The sequence below is a fragment of the Epinephelus fuscoguttatus genome, linkage group LG16 (genome assembly GCF_011397635.1).
Source record: "Epinephelus fuscoguttatus linkage group LG16, E.fuscoguttatus.final_Chr_v1".
Lineage (NCBI taxonomy): Eukaryota > Metazoa > Chordata > Actinopteri > Perciformes > Serranidae > Epinephelus > Epinephelus fuscoguttatus.
The window spans coordinates 11,551,173-11,573,978 of record NC_064767.1 but is presented as its reverse complement, the minus strand read 5'-3'; the positions used below and the strand labels follow the sequence as shown (position 1 = coordinate 11,573,978).

Genomic DNA, 22,806 nt, shown 5'->3' with positions numbered 1-22,806 from the left:
AATATCAAACATTAAATTGCACTGTTCATCTGAATGTAAAGCCCCTTTGCCCATCGCACAAAAAAACACTTACACATGCTAAAATCAGGCTTTTGCATGTAATGGGAAAGGTTACTGTGGACATTCACACCTGGGTCAAATGACTCTGCTGTAGCCACGAGTATTTTTTGACTCCCACTCTGATTAGCAGTAATGGAAATACAACATGTGGTTGAACACGCTAATTTTAGCCCCTTAACCAGGTGAAGTGCAATGACATGCCACCACCAAAGCAGCACTCAAACATGGTTCCAAATTAGTCTGCACAGGGTTTGAAAAAGAGACTGAATAAGTAGGAGATACATATAAAGAAGTAACTACCGTAACATTGTCCATGCTGTTTTCTATTGCTTACTTACCTGTTTTCAAACCTGTCTGTGAAGTTGAATGTGACACACCAGTAAAAAAAAAACAAATGGTCATTCTCATCATCATATGGCCGTCTGTAGCAAGTTTTCCCGTGTTTAAAAAAATGGCATACACACGCTAATGTTGGCGAAGAAGAGATATAAATGTTGTACTTGTTGGTCTTCCTCTTCCTCAGAGTCAGTGTGGCCAGCAGCTCAGGATGGCTCGTGTCCTCCTCAACAGTCCAGAAATCATCACCATCGGTCTGGTTTGGGACTCGGATCACTCGGACCTGGCTGAGGACGTCATTCACACCCTGGGAACCTGCCTACGTCTGGGAGATGTACGAAGTTTTATAAACCAACACTTTGATAAACGTCAGAGTCATCAGCGTATAGTGGGAGAAAATCAAAAAGTGGGCCACTGAACTCTTCTTCTCTCGTTCCCTCTGCAGTTGTTTTACAGGGTGACGGAGGAGAAGGCTCGTCAGGCAGAGCTCTACCTGGTTGGCATGGTGTGCTATTACGGGAAACATTACTCCACCTTCTTCTTTCAGACGAAGATCCGACGATGGATGTACTTCGATGATGCACACGTCAAGGAGGTATATTCAGGTGTCATATAGAGGTGTTGATATTAGGGCAAGGTGATTAATTGTTCTCCCTTGTTAGCACTGATGAAATTAGGGTCTCAAACACCAGCTATTAGACTGATCCACTGGAGTGAGGCACAGAGAGAAACACCCCTACTACAAAGCTCTACTTAATCTCCTTTTAATATGCTGTATTTTCATTTGAAATGTATATATTATTATTTTTTTAATGGGGGAATTTTAAGCTTAAACAAGTCTTAAAGTTTGACAGAAACACTGACTTGATTTATACTGTGTGGGGCTGCAACTCTGCAAGTTATTTCCATTAGTGATTCATCTAAAAATTATGTTTTGGATTGTTTAGTCTATAAAATGTAAAAATAATGCCCATCAAAACTTACTAAAGTCTGACCTGACGTCTTAAGATTGTTTGTTTTGTTGAGTAACAGTTCAGAAAACAATTTCGACACTTTTCCGAAAGGGCTGGCATTATTAATCTGGTTTTAAAATAGAACCCAAATATTTTTTTCTATTTTTAATAAACTAATCATTTCAGCTCTAATATCGTGATATATATCAGTATCAACTGAAATGTTGATCATGAAATATCATCATGATACGTGTTATAGCCCAGCCCTAATTGCTAGATGTACTTTTGATCTTTGGCTCGCTGTTTCCCTCTGCTTCCAGTCTTTATGACAGGCTAGGCTAACCACCTCCTGATTTCAGCTCTGTACTTGAAACATAAGATGGGTACAAACTGAACATCTCATTGTCAAAAAGAAAGAGAACCAAAACGTTGAACTATTCCTTTAGAGTTTATGTTACTGAAAGTTTTCATTTACTCAAGTATCGTACTTAAATACAGTTTTTAGATACTTGAGCATTTAGATTTTCTGCGACTTCAGAATTCCACTTTGCTACAGTTCAGAATGAAATATTGTACATTTTACTTCTGTACATTAGTTCCATAAATTTTTCCAGATTGAGAGTATGGCCATGTCACACTGGATGCAGAAGGGCCCTGAAATGTCAGCTGCTTCACAGCCAGCCATCAGCAGTCGCCTCGGTGTTCACACCAGAAGCGCATTTCTCTGCAGCGGTCAGCAAACGATTTTGCTCCTCTGCTCTTTCTTAATCACGTGTAGAGCTCTGTCTGCTGGTGTGTATGTGTGTCCACTTGTCTCTCTCGCTCTGTGTTTAGACATAACTGATATACGTGAAAGCATGGGATCCATATTTTCTCATAATCAGATGTTTGTATTTTATGGAATATCTGGTTTATATTGTTAATAGTAGATTATCAGTGTGTTTTCTTGCCAGATTCGCTTGCGGGTAACGGAAAATATAGATCAGATACAGAAACTGTCCCAACTGGTTAATATGGATGACGGGACGAAGCGAGCAGGGCTCCAAGGAAAATCAGCATGCTTGGTGGCGGTTCTGCATCCAGTGTGAACCCTCAGAATCCAAAAAATAAATTAACAAATAAATTCTGATGTATTTATCATAGGGTAATCTACAACTGCAACATTAAAGTGATGAACATATTAATGGTAAACGGACTACACCTTTCTAGTCTTACCACTACTTAAAGCGCTTTTACACAACGTCACATTCACCCATTCACACACACATTCACGCACTGGTAACAGAGGCTACCATACAAGGTGCCACCTCCTACTCAGTAACTATTCACATGCTCACACACACCTATGGTACAGCCATCGGGAGTAATTTGGGGTTCGGTATCTTGCCCAAGGATGCTTCAACATGCGGGCTGGAGGAGCCGAGGATCGACCATCAATCCTCCAATTAGTGGACAGTCGCACCACCTCTAAGCCCTTACAGCATTAATACATTAATGCATCAATAATTCTAATCCAATAATATAATATACAGTATATTATTCTGAAATGGGACTTTTACTTTTGGTACTTTAAGTATATTTTGATGCTTATTCATGAGTTTGAAAGCAGGATTTCAACTAGTATTTCTACACTGTGGTATTCCTGCTTTCACTTGAGCACTTGACGAGGGTCCTCACAGGTATAGAAGCACAACTGTGTGTGTGTGGCAGTTTAAGGAAAGGAAATGACCTCAAGTTGTAGTCACTGATCTCTCTCCCTTCCTGTTCATCCTTACATCTCTTTCCACCTCCCTTCTTTACCTCCACTACCTCCTCCTCTCCCCTCTTTTATTTTTACTTCACTCTCTTTTCTGTTATTGCTGTGCTGTAATAACATCGGTGGAATGAGATATCACATTCCCTCACTCTCTCTGTCTCTGTTCGTCCCTCTCTCTCTCTGCTGGTTGTGAAAACAAGGATATCCCTCTATTGTTGATCAGTCCAGCTGGACAGAACCGAGGGTGTGGTCAGAGCACACACACACACAAACCACAGTCGACACTTTTGCTCACACATCTCTTTCTTTCTCTTGCACAAACACTCACATTTTTTTCACACACACTGAGCGGTACACGGCTGACGTACTGTACAAGTACTGTTTTGGATGTCGGGATGTTCTGTTAGGTCTGAGTAGATCTGGAGGTAAACATGGATTTTTGTTTTTTTTAACGGATGAAAGGTTGAAATAACAAACGGGAGGATTTCTGTCGTACAAGAGCAGGAAGACGACTTTTTTTTTTCAGCCTGACGGAACAGCCTCGAACATTTCAGCTGCCGTCACTGTTTTACCTGCTGAGCGCTGTTTTCGAGGGACGTCTGTGCTGCAGCTGGTAAATTAACCAGCTACTTTTCCTGGGTTCAGCTAATGGTTTGATAGAGTAGGCTTTATTTTAAAATGAGAATATCTTCTGTTTCCAACCACATGATCAGTAGGGCTGATTGTTGTTGGAAATATTTTACTCGACCAAAGTTTCCATACCTGTGGGTACCGCTAATCTAATCAGGCTCGGCCTCTAACATTTGAGGCAAAAGGTTAAAAGTACATTAAGCTCAAAGATTTAATTGAGATCTGAAATCATCTTTTAGTTTTCTGAGAAGGTGAAAACTATTAAAGTGAATGTGAAAAAGACATGAAATCTTGATGAAATACTAGAGGTTTAATGGTACACTGAAGTCACGGTTTGGCACGGCAGAAAAAGCTCAAATACATAACCTGTTGCTTCTAACGGTAATGGAAGTGTCAAAGTGTCGTTCTTGTACTTAGTTTATCATCTCTTTCCTGCTGCTGCACAACAGTTTCCCTCAGGATAAGTGAAGCTCCATCTTATCTTGTAACAGCTCTGGGTTGACTGATCAACGGAGGGCAAAATTAAAAGTAAAACTGCATGTCCACACCTTAAAAAAAATTATATGATATAAACATAACTGTACTGGACTCAAAATTGGTCGATTCAGATTTGGCTGATAAATATTTAATTATGCGTTCCTCTTTTTACGATATAGAGTCTGAGAGTTTGTTGTTTGGCAGGATGTTCAGGGCGACAACGACATTTTTGTAATATAGCAAACAGGCCGAGTTAGGCCTCTGAGCTAATGCGTGCTAACTAAACTGAGGAGAGATCATAAATGTGCAACAATATTCTGACACTAGATATAAAACAAGAGCCAGAGACTGTGTCATATTAAGTTGCTGTGAGCTGTTTGTTCAATAGTTCTAAGCAGAAAGTAGAAGATAATATTATTTCAGAGCCTGATGGGGCAAAGCCTCTCCTCCGCTGCCCCTGTCTCACTCAGATTCACCATTGGTCTGGGTCTGCAGCTGACTGTAGTGGAGAGCAGTGTGAAAGAGAGGAGTACTCACTCTGCAGCTAAAGAGGAACGAAACTTCCCAGACGAGCCCTGCACACTGACTGACAAAAAACCAAACAAACAAACAACCAAATAAACCAGAAAAACTGCTTGACTTGACTGAAGTTTTGTTCTCTTCACCAGAAGTTTGGAGGTTTGCCGATGTCATTCTGGGGTGCCATAGCATTTTTATCAGCTTTTGGGGTCACTGTCTACTGTGTGTTTTTGTCCATCCCCTGCAGATCGGTCCCAAGTGGAAGGACGTGGTTTCTCGCTGCATCAAGGGCCACTACCAGCCTCTGCTCCTGCTGTACGCCGACCCGCGGGGGACGCCGGTGTCGGTCCAGGACCTGCCCTCACGCTTCGACCTCCGCAGCCTCAACAAGGCCTGTTACGACAGCGAAGACTCGGGTAACTACAACACAGCTAGGAGTCGTAGTAGTAGCACAACAGCAAACATTCAGGTAACTAAACCAGAATCGGTAGTGCTTGTTGTAGTCGTAGTAGTACTATGACAGACAAGTCTGAGGTAAAAAAAAAAAAAAAAAAAAAAGACAGAGAAGTATTAGAAGTAGTTGTAGTAGTAGTAGTTGTAGTGCTTGTTGCTCCAGTGGTGTCCAGGTGTGCCTGATATTATGTGTAATTGTGTGTGTGGGTGTGTATATGAGCACATCACCACTGACGCCCCCGACTTGTGTACTAACCCCACCCCCCTCCACCCGCCCGGCCAGGCCGCGAGCAGTCAATCTCCAGCGACACTCGCACCGATTCGTCGACGGAGAGCTACTCGTACCGACAGCCCTCCCACTCGCACCATGAGTCCCTGGCCAGTCACTACTCCTCTGACTCCCAGGGAACCGTCATCTGCATCGAGCGCCCAGACGGACCCCTGCACGCCTCACTCTGCAGCCTGGATACCATAGGTGGGTGGTTTGAGGGGTGGAGGAAGTGTACTTTAATACATTTAAAGTAGTGGTGGCAGGGTAGAGGTGGTTGTTGGAGGAGGTGAGAGCACATCGGCTGTTGTCGTGCATTTTGTTGATTAATCACAGCAGGTTTGCTCAGTCATCTCTATGACAACACATCATTCGTTTTAACTCATTCATCCATATTTGGATTTGATCATCTTTATTATGAGCAGAAGAAAAGCAGTGTTTTTTTGTACTGCTGTGCAGCCAATCACACTCTGCCATTCATCTTTGACTCCTGTCATTGTGTTGTACGATGTGGTGATCATGCTGTAAACATCCGTTGCCATGCTTCTTGTTGCTAAGGCCACGTGACGGACAGTGAGCAGCACCATTCTCTGAGGAAGGGAAGCGGGGCCGGGGATAGGAGGCGGAGCTCTAGCCGCCACCGGCGATCTAAACCTGACAACGAAGCCTCGTCGGCCGGGTACCACAGCGAGGGTAGGCGGGGTGTTTGTGCCAATCAGGGGGCTGGGGAGAAAAGGGGCGCTGGGAACAATGGCAGGGCAGTGTGACAACTACTGACTGGAGACTAATAAAATATGTAATGTTGAATAAAATTAAACTAAACTGAATTTTTGATGCTGATATTGAGTTTAAAAAAGTCTGATAACAATATACTGATACACCGATCAGCCACAGTATTAAAACCACTGAAAGGTGGAGTTAATAACATTGATCATCTCATGTCAATACAGTGTTCTTCTGAGAAACCTCGGGCCCTGGCATTCATGTGAATGACAAGTACCACCTGACCCATCCCAACACTGTTGCAGACTAAGTACACCCCCTCATAGCAACGGCACTTTGTCACCCACAGCAGGACAATGTGCCATGCCACACTATAAATACTGCTCAGAAATGGCTTGAAGAAGGTGACAAATAGCTCAAGGCATCAAACCTGGCCTCCAGATTACACAATCCTTAATCTAATAAAGCATTTTTAGGAGGTGCTGGCATCCCAGAGGTCCTCTGTCCACACACTGGTGCACTGGGCACCATTGTTAGCAGTGGATCCTTTGGGTCATGTGGGCTTGGAGGTGGGGCCTTCATGGATCAGAATTGCTCCGGCACGTCCCACGGATGCTTGATTGGATTGGGCCATGGGGATTTTGGAGGAACTTGCACTCTTTGCGATGTTCCTCGGGGCGTTCCTCAGTAGTTTTTGTGGTGTGGCATGGCGAATTGTCCAGCTGGGGGCCACTGCCATCAACGAGTGCCATTGCCATGAGGGAGTGTACTTGGTGTCAACAGTGTTTTGGTGGGTTATGCGTGTCAAGTGGCATCCACATTAATGCCAGGACCCAAGGTTTCCCAGCAGAACATTGCATTGTAACGAGATGTTCAATTTTATCCATTTCACCTGTCGGTAGTTTTAATGTTGTGGCTGACAGGTGTATCTTTAATTTGAGATAGGGAAAGTAAGATTCCGACATATTAAAATGCAGCCTATTAACCTGGAAACAGACATATCTGTCGGCCTTTAACGGTGACTTCTAGTAAAGTAGGTGATACAGCCTGTAAATAAAAAAAGTCTTAAAAAAGAAAGATTCAAAATACAAACAGTTAAACTTGTGTTGCTGTGATCATTTTTTTAGTTTTCATTCATATTAGATCATTCGTTCTCTTCCTTCATTCATTTTCAGTCATGCTATGTAATCTTACTTTCCCTTTCATCTACTTTTTGTATTTAGCTTTTATATTGTTCTCACTTTGTCCTTCACTTTTTTTTCCTCTCACCCAATTTCCTTCTCTCTTCCTCTCTTTCTGTTCTCTTTTGCTTTCTTCTTTCCTCCCCCCAGGAGAGACGTTAAAGGAGCAGCAGGTTCCTCGTCACCTTCCCAAACCTCCCTCCTCTTTTTCATCCTCAACCAGTCGTCTCCGAGACTTCAGGGAGACCATGAGCAACATCATCCACAGCCGACCCCTCTCCTCCTCTTCCTCCACTTCTTTACCGGCTGCCGTCCTCTCCTCTGAAATCGCCTCCTCCACCAACAACCACCTCTACCCTGCCACCACTACCAATCCCTGCTCCTCCTCCAGTAAGCCCCAGGACTGGGAGGCTGACAGCACCAGCAGTGAGTCCAAGTCCAGCTGCTCAGGGGGAGCAGGGTCAGGGAGGTACCGGCCAGCATGGAGGCCCCGCAGGGAGGCGCTTAACATTGACAGCATCTTCAACCGTGAGAGGCGAAGGCAGGCGGGATACAGCCCACTCGGAGCCTCCCTCCCTGACGACTTTGTCGCTCCGCCCTTAGAGGGAGCAGACGCCTCCTTACCAGCCCAGGAGGAGGTGAGGCCTGTCAGGCCCGGCACCTCCTGGACTCTACCCACGGCTTCCAGCAGCCACAGAGGAGGTGGAGATGGAACTGCAAGTGGAGGACGTGCCGACCTGCCTCCTCCACCTCCTCCTCCTCCAAGGCTGATCCAGAGGATGGAGAGTGGATATGAGAGCAGTGAGAGGAACAGCAGCAGCCCGGTCAGCCTCGACCTGAACATGGGAGACAGGTGAGCACGCATAAGGTCCTGATCCTGTGCTGTTTGTGTACTGATGTATAGAGGTGTCCCGATACCCATACCAGTATTGGAAATACCTCTGATACTGCATAAAAAAACATAATAATGTTAATAGAAGAAATGTTGATTTTTGGGCCTTTACACACTGTAAGGTCTGAAACAGAACTATGCATGACATAGCTATGTCATATTCTCATCTCATGAATCCTGTGGCAGTTTGAATGAATGTAGAGAAGTTAATTAAACAGATTCATGTCGTTGACAATATAATGATAATGATATGGTATTACTACCAGCAGCCCCAACTACTGAAGACTAGTTTGAATGTGCTTCGATGTGCAAAAAATGTAATCTATCGTGTACATGACTCTCTCTCTCTCTCTCTCTCTCTCTCTTTCTTTCTCTTTCTCATCTCTTCAGGGAGTGTGTTATGAAGAAGCCTCCCTCCTCCTCCTCCTCCTCTTCCTCAGGACCGTCATGGAAGAACATCAGGTCAAAGAGCAGTGGAGCTTTGCTGCAGGAGCTCAGCTCTTCCAGCAGGGGGAGCCTCGGTACGACACACCTCGCTTCACATCTCTTTGCTGCCACTTGCATTTGTCCTTTGACTTTAAAATTTTGCTTTAGTGAACGCCCAGCTGTAGTTCACAACAATGACTTTATGTGTGTGTTGAGCAGCGACCCCTGCAGGCCGCAGCGAGCTGGACGAGCTGCAGGAGGAGGTGCAGAGGAGAGCAAGGGAGGAGGAGCAGCAGCGCCGGCAGGAGAAGGAGAGGGAGGCGGCGCTTGGCTTCAACCCCCGACCCAGCAAGTACCTGGACCTGGACCAGCTGCAGATACAGGGTACACACACACACACACACACACACACACACACACACACACACACATTTAATGCTTTCAGTTACATCTTATTATTAATAGTGCAAAGTCAACGGGACTCTTAAACTTCCTTCATATTTTAAATAAATTTTAGTCCATCAGTGATCCAGCTGTCACCCAACTGTTGTGAGTTGTGTTCAGTTTATGCGTACGTGTGTGTGTGTGTGTGTGGTCAGCAGATGTGTGTTGTGTTGGACAACAGGAATGTTCCTCATTGAGCAGCTGAAATGACCTGACTCAGCCAACACACAAAAGACAGAATGACCCACGTTGTAATAAAGCCTGTGTTTGTGTGTGTGCGTGTTTTCAGCTGCTGGCTGCTCTTCATTTTATATCTGTATTATGTTATTTGACGATTTAAAGGTTTTTCTGTAGTTTTTTAAAAAAAAAAAAATCTAGGATTTTGAGCTGACTTTCTCTAACGTCCACTATAAGTTTTTCTAAGGGTTTAGTCTCAGTAGATAAATAATCTTTTTCTGACATCAATCTGGGAGCAGACTGACATAGGTTTTGTTCCATATATGAAATATAAAGGTGCATTTTGGATCATGTGTCTCTTGGCCTTGAACACGGAGTTGTATATTGACACTGCTTTATGCTTCGGCATCTTTCCCTTCACCAAGCTGCAGAATCATTAATTTTGTGTGCGTGTGTGGGTGTGGGTGTGGGTGTGTGTGTGTGTTCATCCGCAGGTAAAAGTGACAGCTTTGAGCGGTGTGTGTCGGAGGCGGAGCTGCTGCTGGACCAGTCGGTGCGTCTGGAGCAGGCAGGCGAGGTCGCCGCTGCACTGTCGGCGGTCAACGAAGCTGTCTGTAAGCCCCTCCCTCTCCCAGTGACCCCACCCCCTCCACTTTATACATAACACAAGCCTGCCCCCCACACACTCGCACGCGCACACACACACACACACACACCCAGTATCTCATACCAAATAGTCATACTGTGAATGAGGTCACCGCACCCCCGCCCACCAACCCTCTGCTTGGTTGCTAATGGCAACCAGAGGCAGCACAGTGGCCTGCTGATAACTGCTCGACGTCAGTTCTCTCTCACACACACACACACACACACATACACACACTCCTATACAATTTTTATTTTTTCCTCTCTGAATATTTAGTCTCTTTCTCTCATTTCGTTTGATCTGTCAGTCACACTCACACACACACACACAAACACACATACACACAGCCTCGTCTAGAATCCACCAGTCTGTCGTCACTGCAGTACAACACACACAACTGATTAAAAACTGACAAAAAACAGATGAAAAAATGCACAGAGACATTAACAGACAGATTAAAGAAATGCATCAAACATTTAAAATGGAAGGAAACAAAAAACGGGACGAGAAGCAGACCGGTGAGCCGAGCCTCCTCTCCTCTAAATAAGAGCCCATCAGAGCAGTGTCACTTATCAGCAGCTTGATGCTGGGCGGCACTTTAAAGGAACAGTTCCACTTTATGACAATTTTGCTCTTATTTCTGTAGTTTAATAATTTCTTACAGTAATAATAACATTTTATTCACCAGTTTAATACCTGGGAACACAGTGACATGCTCAGGAAAACTGTGCATACACAACTACATTAAGTACAGTAGGTCAAAGTTGATTCTTCTCTGACTACTCAGGTTTCAGTTTTAGTAATCACTTTGTTTACAGAGTACAGTTTTATTAATACTGATAGAAATGATGGACAAAACTACGGAGACTCCAGCTGCAATAAACCAGAATGACTCTTTAACTGACAGCCTGGTGCGAGTTAGTTCAGCCCGACATGTTTGGTTATAGTTTTGTTAATTTAACTTTCTATCTGATTATAATTTCACCATTTCATCATCGAGAACCTGAGTTATTGATCTTTCCCATGATTACCATTCCCATCATACACACACACATGGTCACATCACCATCATGTCAGCAGTCTGATATTTGATTTTCTGTCAGGTGTATATTTGCTTTTTAAGATTTTTGCATGAAATCATCATAACAAGTTATTTTCTGCATCCTTCTTTTCCTTATTTCTTCTTTCCTCTCTTTTTTTTTCTTTCTGTTGTGTATTTTGTGTTGACATGTGACCTGGCTGCAGCCAAACTGCAGCTGGTGGCGGCTGAGGGCGGAGCTAGTAGTCACAGCCGGCTGCAGCGCTGCATGAGGAGAGCCCGCAGCCTGCAGCAACGTATGCAACTGCAGCAGCAGCAGCAGCAGCAGCAGGACTCAGAGGCAGGCAGACAGCAACCGCAGCAACAACAGGAGGAGGGGCAGCAGCTGCAGGAACAGCCCAGGTACCACCTGTAGTCTGCTCAGCCAATCAGGAGTAGCAGTAGCACTCAACAACGTCATGTGTGTGAAGTGTTGTAGCTGTTAAAACTTCAGATACATTCTGTCTCAATTTAAGAAGGATTTACAATCTGGTAGAGCTGCTAGATGAGGCTCATCTAATGTAGTTCTGCCGCTGCAACCATAGTCCACGTTGCCAGGTACGATCAATGAGCTGGATTTATTTATAGCTTTATTAATATTGGAAATGTTTCCCTGTCTCCCTCCACTGTTCCTGTAAAGCAGAATAGGTCTTTTTTTCACTGTTCTAATCATTAAAAAGCAGAAGCAGCATGTTTATACATTCAGTATACCTTTGCCAGCTAACCCTACATTTTCACATACTGGTGGCCAAGGCTGCCACACAAGGTGCCGCCTGCTACTCAGTAACCATTCACCTACACATGGATTGAACAGCCATTTGGAGCAAATTTTTGGTTCAGTGTCTTGCCCAAGGAAACTTCGATATGTGGATTGGATGGAGTGCTACCTTCTTCTCTCAGTCACAGATCTCCACATGGTATCCCTGTGGTTTGCTGTGGTATGTTTATGTATAGCCACCAAAGCTACGCCATCGTGACTCATAAACCCCTATTAAGAATAATAAAATCATCAGCATGTTGTTTGTTCTGCTGTGTCCCACAATTTCAAGTGTTAACTGTCCACTGCAGCCTGTAGGGGGCACTGACAGGACTTTAGAGATGCTGCTGACAAGAGTGTTGTCGTGACAACTGGCTCAATCAGAGTGTGAGCCACAGCGAAAGATTGGTGACACCCCCAGGAAACAACCTCCGAAACACACACACACACACGCACGCGCGCGCGCGCACATACACACACACACACACACACACACACACACACACACACACACACAAACAACCAGCCTGAGCTCTCGAATGACACCATCTGTTTCAGACATACTGCAGCCCAACACACACACACATACACACACACACGCACTTCCTCACCCGCCTCTCTCTCTCTCTCTCTCTCTCTCCCTCTCTCTCTCTCTGCAGTGAAAAGCCTCTCCCGCTCCAAATACTTCTGACGGAGAGACAGGGTGACCAATCAGCTCCTTGTCTGGACCAGCAGGCCCCACCTCTCTCTCCCTGCCTCGTTAAGCCCCTCCCTCCACAAACGAACTCATTGTCTGACTCCACCTCCAGTGCCGGGGCCCCCACAAGTTCACCCAAGGAGAACAGCACGACCGGAGGCCCCTGCTCTCGCATCGGGAAGCCCCTCTCCAACACCGGGTCCCTCCCTGCCCTGTGCGTGGACAGCTGGGAGCAGAGCCCTCCGGGAGACTTGGCCCCACCCCCTCCACCTGAGGAGGTGGAGCATCCTCCCCAGTGGACCAGAACGCCTCCTATCTCCATCCCAGCAAAGGCCCAGCCCCCGTCACCTGTTGACACCAACAACAGTTGTCATCTGATGATGGAGGAGGCGCCATATTACCCCCGACACCCACAGACCACGCCGCGTGCGTCTAGCCCCACACCCAGGCTAGCCCCGCCCTCATCCTCCTTACCAACCCGGAGCTGGTCCTGCTTACGCTCAGACCCACCTGATGTCGTTGATTCTCTCGTTGACCCACCAATCAGCTCGTCCCTTTACTCGCCCCCAGACTCCCCCTCGAACATCCCCCCACCTCCACCTGCGAGCCGGCCTGGTCGGACCTCCTCCCCGCCCCCCAGTCAGGACTATAGAACAGTCCTACCTGTGGAGCGCTGGGCGGAAAACGTCAACAGATACTACGGCTCTCAGAATGCTACAGGGGGAGCGGCGTTGCCCGGTGAGGAGCTGTCGGAGTTGGACTCTCTGTACCAGGCCAGTCTGCTGGCTCCCAGCATGCACCGGGGCAGCCGAGGAGTCAGTCCTCAGCCAACCAACAACAAACCAGGTAGGAAATATGCGGCTTCTCTCAGGTCAGAGGTTAGCTCACATGTTCAAAAACCTCCATGAGAAACAGTTAAATATGTGCAGTTAAGAAGTATTACCTGTAATTCAGTCCAGTTGTTCTCCTGATTGAGGCTGCTGTCAACAAAAGTCAGCACTGTAATAAAAGCAGGTGGCTGGTTTGTCAGGATTACTGTCCCCCTGAGATCTGCAGAAACAGATTTAAAGAAAAGTGACACCAGTGATTCAGTTGTGGTGCCGCACTGCTGCATCATAATGGTACTGTTACTACTGCATCTGCTGTTCATAATGATGCGTGTGTGTGTGTGTGTGTGTTTAGGTGTGAGGAGAATGCTGTCAGGATCTGGACGGTCCAAAACTCCAACGGCTGAGATCGAGAGATATGCCTACAGATCACCGGTTACACCTCATAAGGTACGACTGTGTGTGTGTGTGTGTGTGTGTGTGTGTGTGTGTGTGTGTGCGTGCGTGCGTGCGTGTGTGTTGAGATAATTGTTTTACACATGTTCTGTGTGAAGCAATTTCACGGCTGTCAAACAGCTCCATGAGCTCAATTTCTTTTGTTAATGTTTCCTCTCTGAGGTCTCATTAGCGATTTGTGACTTCAGTTTAATTACATTTTAGGTTTTGCAGTTTTTAAACGACTGTAAAGAAGTTTGAGGTAAATACTCTCAACATGTACTGTTAAATAAACGATGCGAGCATTTAGAGCTTTCATTTGATCTGTCGGATAAATATCAGCCCCGATTACTGATCTTATTAATCAGACTTGGTTTCTACCAGACGTGAATGATCTAAATCATATACTTAAATATTTTCTCTTCTGTTCTGTTCATTGTTGAGGCTCATTTGTGCTCCCTTCCTGTATGAAAATAGATTTGTCAGTTTGAAACGTTGTAGATATCACTGCCTTCATACTACCATGCGCCCTTTATAATGGTATTGATACAGCCAGTAGATGCACTAGAGGGCAGAGTCAAAAGTTTCACACAGGAGGTCGCACATAAACAATTATTTTATCATTATCAATTAATCTCCAGACTACACTCTCAATTAATCGTTTAGTCCAAAAGATTATCAGGTAGAATTAGGGATACTGTCCAAGCATGAACTGAACCTTTGATACCAGGAGGGACAGGACTATCTTGAAAAAGTAAAGTATGTAAAAATGTTACTCCTTGCTGACCTCTGACCTCCAACCTCTGTGCAGCCGCCGTCAGGTGAAGACGAGAACTACAGCGCAGAAAACCTGCGACGCATCGCCCGCAGCCTGAGTGGAACTGTCATCGGGTCACGACCCCAAAACCTTGGGCCCTCCCACAGCTGCGTAAGTCACACTCAAGACACACATAAAAAGAGACGCACAAACACAAACAGCTGTGTGCATGTTTCTATCTATTATTTTTTAACATCCTGTTGCCACCCTGTGTTCATACAGTGTAACTGCAGCATGGTTCAGGTTCTGCTCTTCACTCGTACCCCTTGTCCACCAAACTAGCTCTGGGTCTTGATCTGTTTCTGTTCAGGACTCTTGAAACCTTGGTATTATCTTGTGAACCTGCCTGTGCAATGACTGGTTTTGATCAGAACCATTGTAATCAAGGATGTGTCATCAACAGAGGGTGCTTGTAGAGTATCCTGTATAAGTGTTTGAGCATATAAACACTATAATCCACTCATGAGAGACCCAAATATGCTAGCTGGAGTACTGAAAGAAACTAGGACATATACATGGAATATGAATAACCTGGTTTCTCTGTTCACATGTAAATACTGTATCCTGAATATGATCATAACCAGGATAAGCCTCATAAATGGGTTATTCATGTCCATGTAATCACAATTAATCGTTCCACAGCAGTACTGTTGGGTCCCGACAGGGTTACAAGCAGATAGCCGAATTAGCATTGGCGCTACCTAACTCTCACCACACCCACATGGTGCGCACTGAAGAGTGACTATGGCTAATTCTGACCAGTGGAATACTGGAGGGTGGGCATTGAGCACTATGTTTTAGCATGCTCACAAGGCTAGCCAGCAGTAAAGTAGCCACAGTGCAGTAAACTAAAGAGTACCAAGCTGAACGATAGACCGACATGTGTAAACGGTCAAAAATATTCACGCTGGTTAACTTATTAATGGTTAATGGCTTTTTATTTCATTGTGACTGAGACACACTGTTTAACAAATGTGGTGGTCCTTTGTGTCTTTTAAAGAACATTTTTAACCAAGCAACACCTACATGTAAGAACTTATTTTTCTTGGGTAGATAATAGAATGGCGTGAAATCAAAAAATGATTCTGTACAATCGTCTTTCCTGCTGCTGATGTGGAGCACACTACTTGTTGCTAATTATCTCTACAGCAGTTAAAACGTTCAGTGTGAAACCCTGTGAATGTATGAAACTCTGAACAGCTGTACAGGTCTCTGTAGCAGCAGCCTGTTCTTCTCTCAGAGTGCCCCTCTCTGTTGCCGCTGGCGTTCAGCCATCTTGTATTCAGCCCTCAGGAATCGCCTCAGGCCAGCACATTAAAGATTGATCACTGATTTAGTTCTTCCATTAAGCTTTTAACCTCTGCGCTCGCTGCGAGGCGAAGCCGGCCTGATGTGAACCGACAGCTGAGGTTTGACTCCGGATATCAGCGTCTGTGGGAGGAATCCTGATGTTTCACTTCAGCCGGAGCGTTTTATTCTCCCTCTCATACACCCACTGAAACATTAAAACTTAAATGGATGGAGTATTAAACTAAAAACAAAGTGAACTTTGACCTGCAGTCAGCGATCCTCATAAATGATTCAAACGCTGACATGAAGACAAATCAGCTCTGCTCAAGACAACTGTTTATTCACTGCACTTTTAAAGAACTCATTCTCTACTACACTTTTACTTATAATTTACTGCTGATGCAAAGATAGATAGATCTCTATGTTCTACACCTCTAACCTAAAGCCCTTTCCCACTGGACAAAAAAACCCACTTACATCTGGCTCTCGTCTTCAGTGGGAAACGTTACAATCAATTTAAATTCTATGGACAAATGACTCTGCAGAAGGCTTTGGCATTTAACGCCTCCAGCTCTGATCGGCAGTGATGGAAGCATTACGCACCTTTTCCAGCACGACTGTTGATAACTTCTGCGACTATTTGTCATCTCAGCCTTTAATTCCGTCTATCTTTGTCCTATTTGAGCAAGAGACTAAATAAATACCAGATATAGAAAAGAAGTTACCACCGTAACCATTTTTACTGGCCTCCACGCTCCTGCTGCTCTCTAGTGTTTACTCACCTCATTTTCGGGCGTGTTTCCTGACATCAAACGCAACACACCTGGAAAAAAAGAAACACAGAAGATCATGCTTGTCTCCTGGCAATGGGAAAGGAGTCTAATGTCTTTTTAGCAGGTTGTCCTGCATTTAAAAGACCTGCGTACGCCAGGTGTTGAAATAAGCAGCTGTTTGGTTCAACATATCAGCTCAACTCAGAGTTATTGCAGGTTTAAAGTGAAGAAGAGAACTCATCCTCACCTTTTATTTCTAGAAAACAAAAACTTGCATCTTAAACGAATACTTCAACCCTTAAATGACAACTGCATGTCAGCTACTCTCCATCTGTTACGGTGAATTTGTGAAGAAAACTTTTTTTTTCTTGCATGCCTCCAAGGTAAATAAAGAATCCAAAAAAAAAAAGCAGTATAACCCAAGTCTCATTTATCCAGTCATACGCTCAGTACTTCCCAAATAGACAGTCCTCTCTGACAGGGATCTGAACTACAAGTGGAACTTAACACCGTCTACTGGAAGCATGCGAGAAAAACAACATATTTATCATTAATTCAACTTAACACTGGGTGAGTAATTAACACACACTGGTCATTTGGGTGGTGAAAGATTCCTTTAAAGATGCAAGGTTTTCACAGATGACTGGATTTTATTTTGTGTCATTTTTCATGGTTTTCCCTCCATCATGTTAACTTGTTTTTGTTTTTACCCCCTCCCCTCTGTCTGTTTTGTCTTCTTATTCTATTAATTCATAATTTCTCATTTATTTTCTGTCCTGTGTCCTGTCCTTTTTCGTTTTACCATCCCGCTTTTCTTCATCGTCTCTTATCCTTTTCTTCATCTATCACATCTTTATTTTCTCTTGCATCATTTCCTTCCTCTTGCTCCCATCTTTTTCCATCTGTTGCTCCTTCACAATCTTTCTCCATCACATCTCCTCCCTGTTATTCCTTTCTTTACCTCCATCATCATTTTCTTTTATCATCTCTTTTCTTTCTCCTCGCCCTGAAGGACCCCTCTGTGCCCAGGCTCCCTCTCAGACACTCCTCCTCTTCCTCCTCCCTACTCCGTCGCCCCAGCACCTCCTCCCTGCACATCCCCTCCTCCTCCACCTCCTTCACGACAGATCACTCCTACCACCACCACCACCTCCTCCAACACCAACAACCCCGACACCACGGCCCCTCAGCTCCTGCACATCCTCCACAGCACCCTCCCTTGCAGACATCACGGCCCCTGAGCTCGGGCCTCTCCTCCTGGGGACACTCAGGTAACCTGCTGGCCCTTCACCTCCACCTTCACCTCCACTCTCAACCAGCACCACCGAAACCACAACCACCAACAAATGAGTTTCCTGGTGTTTCCTCACAAGAGGAAGTCCTTCAGAAGTCTAAAATTCACCAAGAATTAACACATTTGATCCTTTTATCAGCTCACTAATTTCATGATGTGGTGATTTATGCAGCAGCAAAAGTATAAGTTTCAAAATGAAATATCTAATATGAATTTATATGATCAGTGACTGCTACACAAATTATGACCTATGTTATTTTGGGGGAATTTGGAGGTTTCAGCACCCTGTAAATAAATAATGTAGTATTTATCCAGTAGAATTTTATTCCTGGCCGTGTGGAGAAGGCATTGCAGGAATATTTAGACTTCATGTTGGGGAAAATGTTACTAATAATTTCTTAGGTAGTTCCCTGCAAAAAGATTAATCTGCTACCATTGTAATCTGTAAATTTCTTAGACAGTTACTTGAAAGTTTAGTTAGTTGAGGTTAGAAGCAGTTGTCAGGGGTCAAATTTCCCTGAAAGAAAACCTCAGTTTAAATAAAACTGTCTGAAAAGGTCAGATGTTCAGACTAAAACTAAACGCTTTATATTTACAACTACTTCACAACTTTACTGCTAATTTCTCCTCTGCTGCAGTCGGCAACTCTTGTCTGCTCTGAGCGCAGCTGCCGTTATGCTTTGAACTAAACCAAACACTTATGACGCACTACAGGGCTCCCATCACTTAATGATAGCCTGCAAAAAACTTTCTGTAATTGGTCCAAAAGTTTGAGCCACCCAGGAAATGTTTTCACACCAGAAACAAAACCAAACCAACTTCAGTTTGATCGGGACAGAGACCACCTTAGTTGTCAGACCAAGGTCCGGCTGTTTGGTCTGGTGGAGGTTTCACACTTGTAATTTTGGTTTGGATCAAAAGTCCAAAAGTCTGGACACAAATGAGGTAGGTGTGAAAGAGCCCTAAGAATTGTTGTGTTTTCGTTAGCTTAGAATGAGTCCTACATATCCGCAGTGGAGGCTGGACCTCTTCCACGTAATGCGCTACTGTATGTTGCACCACCAGGTTTCTACAGAAGCCCAGAACAGACAAACCGAACACAGGAAAGGGTCATTCACATTTTAACCTTGAAGTGAAAGCCAGTGTAGGTTATTTGAAGGGGAGGGGTGAGGGGATGCTGTTCAGTTGGTTGCAATTCACAAACTCACTGCTAGATGCCACTGAATCCTACACACTAACTCAGTTATTGTCAATTTAAAAAATTCTAGCTTTTTCTTAACAAGTTCAACAAGATTCAGAGCATTTACCTTTTAGTTGCTTCTGATTGTCTGAGGATGGACTGTGTCAGGTGGGTGTGCACCATAACTACACTAGCATACTCCTGTGGTGTGCCAAGTAGGTGGAATTTGCACATCATATGACAGTTGTTGCAGCTGGCAGATGTGCTGGATTCGCTGCTAAATTTCAGGTGTTTACATCACCACGAGCACATGGCCTAAACAAACGAGAGATATTGATCAGATGGAGAACTGATGACTTTCTTTCAGGCTAACATAAAATCATATTGTGAATGTTATTGTTCATGCAGGCAGTTATTTGTCAACAAGGAAAAGCTGACTGACAGATTACACTCCATTTAAACGGTCTTTCTGGCCCTCGCTGTTAATTAAGCGGTGCACCAGCGCACTGAAATGGAGCCAACCCATAGTCAGAGTTTTGTTAACAGCATTTCTGATTGTTTTTCCCATTTTCTCCTCTTCCTCCTCCTCCTCAGGATCTGGACCAGGCATCCAGCAGCAGTTTCTGGTTGTGCCTGACAGGCATCAGGCTCTCTCAGGTCAAAGCCTCCACAGCGTCGCGCTGAATTACGGCACTCTGCCCCGAGCTCCTCGCCGAGCCCCACCTCCCTCCTCCACCTCCTCCCTCCCCAGACCCAGAGCCAGCTCCGGTCCTGCCCCCCCACTGCCAGGTCCACAGAGTCTCTACGCCACCCTGTCCCACCCTCGCCGCTCAGCCAACACCGCCACTAACGGTCACTACCGGCAACCATCGCTACCTATTAAAGTCAATGGGTCCACCCTCTATACTCCACACCACCTTAGGGTGCCAGGGGAGGCCCCTGCCCAGCCGCTCCGCCTGGATGTGCCCCCTGAGACCGACTGGCGCCGTGATGCAGACTACAGGACTGTCAGCTCCTCCTGGGATCCGCGTACCGCCCGCCACCACCTGCCCCTCCAGCGGACCGACTCCCACCAGCCTCCCCCCCCCCGGCCTCGCAGGGACCCCCACCTCTGCTCGCTCTGCCAGCAGCTTCCTGCTGAGCCGTCACGCCCCTACTGCCCGTCCTGTGGCGCTTATGTGGCTCGGTTCCGCCCGGTGAGCTGATCCGGCCTGAGGCTCCCGTGCCCTGCAGACGCCACAGTAGAAGAGTCCAGCTCCAAATGTCTCATATCCATCAAGATAAAGTTTCTTTTTTTTTTGTATTTAAAATGTGCCAATGTTTCTTTAAATCCGATGCTGCCCAGAATCCCATTGTTAATTTGGTGGATATCTCACTTTGGAATAAAACTCTGTGATTGGTCGGCTACAGCAGCTTCATCCGGGGAAACAAACAAGATGGCTTTGCAGAGTTCTGCCACTTAAAGAACTTCACTATAGTTTCTTCTCTCCTGCATCTGTTTCCTCTGAGAAGGAGCTGCTCACAACAGATCTCCGCCGTTACTCTCCACGTTGTGTTCCCGGCCTGCTCACCTGGTCCTCCCCAGTCTGGACGCTCACAAAATACATGACACCACACAGACAGATCTGCTACACACAGTCTATGAATGTCTGCTGGATTTAAGCACATTTAGATTTCTAATCAAGACAAAGCACCGTGATACAGACCAGGACCATGAGAAGGTTGGCAGATGATGATGATGATGAAGAACAGAACTGAAAGCAAAGCAGTGTGATGATGAAGACACTGCTGTTCACCTGCTCTCTGTTCAAACTGATAAAGTTTGATTGAAACATGAGAAAAACTGACACATCAATAATCATTTAACAGGTAGGATTTATTAGTCTCAATCTGCTGGGTGTCAGATTCATAATCAGCATAAACAACGTGTTCATTAAATGGTAAGAAACAAAGAAGAGTAAAGGTATGTAGCTGGAAAAACGACTGGTTCAATCTGCAACTATTTTGAGTTATTTTTCAAGCAAAAATCAAAAACAATAATCAGGTCCAGGTTCTCACTTGTGAGGATTTGCTTCTTTTTTGGTGTGAGCCATCTGAAGATGCCTCCTTGTGTTTGAAGATATTGTTTTCTTAATTTTTAGATGAATAGACAAATTTATTTTCAACCGTCTGAGGCCTTTTTAACTTTTTTTATTTGGTTTCATTCTTCGTGCTGTAGCCTGTTATAGAGGAATACAAATTGAAATGGTATATGCTATTGTGATTTTATGAAGTCATTAACTACAGCTAATAGTAGCACACTTTTTAAGTGTGTGTCAGCTGTGAATGACATTTCATTTAAACGTGTGTGTATGTATGTATCTATAGTTTGTGATTATTTCTAAATGACAGAAATTACGATGAATGCGTCAAAACAAATAATTCCAAACATTTACTTTGACGAAGCAAAGTGTTGAAAGCCCGTTGACTCGAGTTTTTATCAGCAAACAAACGCTTTAATTATTAATTTAATTATTTACCCAATTAATTTTAAAATAATTTTTTGGTCTAAAATGTCAGGAGACAGTGATGTCCCTCAGTCAAATCAGCAGCGATATTCAGTTTAATGTTACAGAGGATGAAAAAACTAGCAAATATTCACATTAGTGAAGCTGGATAAAAGATAATTTTTCGACATTTTCGTTGTTATACAAATGGCTTTTGAAGGTCTACTATGCAGGGTGCGTGGGTTTTCTCCAGGTACTCCGGCTTCCTCCCACAGTCCAAAGACATGCCGGTTAATTGGTGACTCTAAATTGTCCGTAGGTGTGAATGTGTGTGGTTTTCTGTCTCTCTGTGTCAGCCCTGTGATAGTCTGGTGACCTGTCACTGGTGAGCATGTTTACAGACACTAACTGACAATCCTGCGTAGTATTCCTTTAAAAAATAGCCGTGATTATCAAAATATGTGCAGATTAATTTTGCTGACTGGTCGACCCCTCAGTTGTGCTTTAGTGAATCTGACACCACGTGGAAAGAGGAGAATAACAGCTCCAGATACTTCAGGTGACGATTGATGTGTCAGGCAGCAGGTGTCACATGAAGGACGTTGAGACACGACAGGAAGTAGAAGAGCTGCTTCTTTGCCGCCGTCTGTGTCTCAGAATATAAAATCTACTCTACTTATTACTCTATTTATTTTTGTAGGCTTGTCAGACTGAGTTGTGCATAGATGAAACTATTCTACCTGAATATACTCTCCTACTATAGTCTAATTTTCTAAAGGTAGTTAGTCGCCTTGTTTGGGATGTGGAGCCTTCTTATACTGTACACGAGGCTGTTAGAGATTAATAACTAAAGCTTTTATTTTGACAGCTAATATTTAGCATGATGTTTTATTATAGCCTTGAGAGACTTCGGTGTACATTTATTGTAACGATGATATATGCAGATCTTTTTTAGCGCAGCAACATTTAACTCTGATTTAGTGCACTTCAGAAGTGTTGATAGATTTATTTCATGTGCTTGTTGCTGGTTTCTGTTGACACGTCTCCTGTTGTTCAGGGAGACGCTCCTCGTTATCGGCTTGTTTTTGTACTTGGACGACTTTGGTTTCATAGATTAACGAAAGAAAAACAGGAGTGCTGTTTTAATAACAGATTGAGTGACGTCTGCAGACCTGATCTGTCCTACTGCCAAGAACCCAGTGACCCCACCCGTCTGGTGCTCCAGGTGAGC

At 44.5% G+C, this 22,806-nt stretch overlaps 1 protein-coding gene across 7 annotated transcripts in view; it reads left to right on the top strand.

Moving 5' to 3' along the window:
• LOC125903655 (inactive ubiquitin carboxyl-terminal hydrolase 54-like) overlaps window positions 1-20,398 on the top strand; it is a 69,811-nt gene extending 49,413 nt beyond the window's left edge. For 5 of the 7 annotated variants that reach the window (XM_049600704.1, XM_049600702.1, XM_049600700.1 and 2 more), the window contains 15 exons: window positions 584-730; window positions 842-991; window positions 4,979-5,147; window positions 5,468-5,659; window positions 6,011-6,145; window positions 7,507-8,209; window positions 8,639-8,769; window positions 8,894-9,058; window positions 9,790-9,909; window positions 11,187-11,382; window positions 12,436-13,319; window positions 13,656-13,750; window positions 14,547-14,663; window positions 17,628-17,886; window positions 19,684-20,398. In XM_049600704.1, coding sequence (XP_049456661.1) covers window positions 584-730; window positions 842-991; window positions 4,979-5,147; window positions 5,468-5,659; window positions 6,011-6,145; window positions 7,507-8,209; window positions 8,639-8,769; window positions 8,894-9,058; window positions 9,790-9,909; window positions 11,187-11,382; window positions 12,436-13,319; window positions 13,656-13,750; window positions 14,547-14,663; window positions 17,628-17,886; window positions 19,684-20,294 — 4,074 coding nt within the window. In that variant the 3' untranslated portion in view covers window positions 20,295-20,398. The remainder of the gene's footprint in view (window positions 1-583; window positions 731-841; window positions 992-4,978; window positions 5,148-5,467; window positions 5,660-6,010; window positions 6,146-7,506; window positions 8,210-8,638; window positions 8,770-8,893; window positions 9,059-9,789; window positions 9,910-11,186; window positions 11,383-12,435; window positions 13,320-13,655; window positions 13,751-14,546; window positions 14,664-17,627; window positions 17,887-19,683) is intronic. The other 2 variants (XM_049600705.1, XM_049600707.1) reach the window with 2 other exon arrangements.
• Window positions 20,399-22,806: the final 2,408 nt, after the last annotated feature.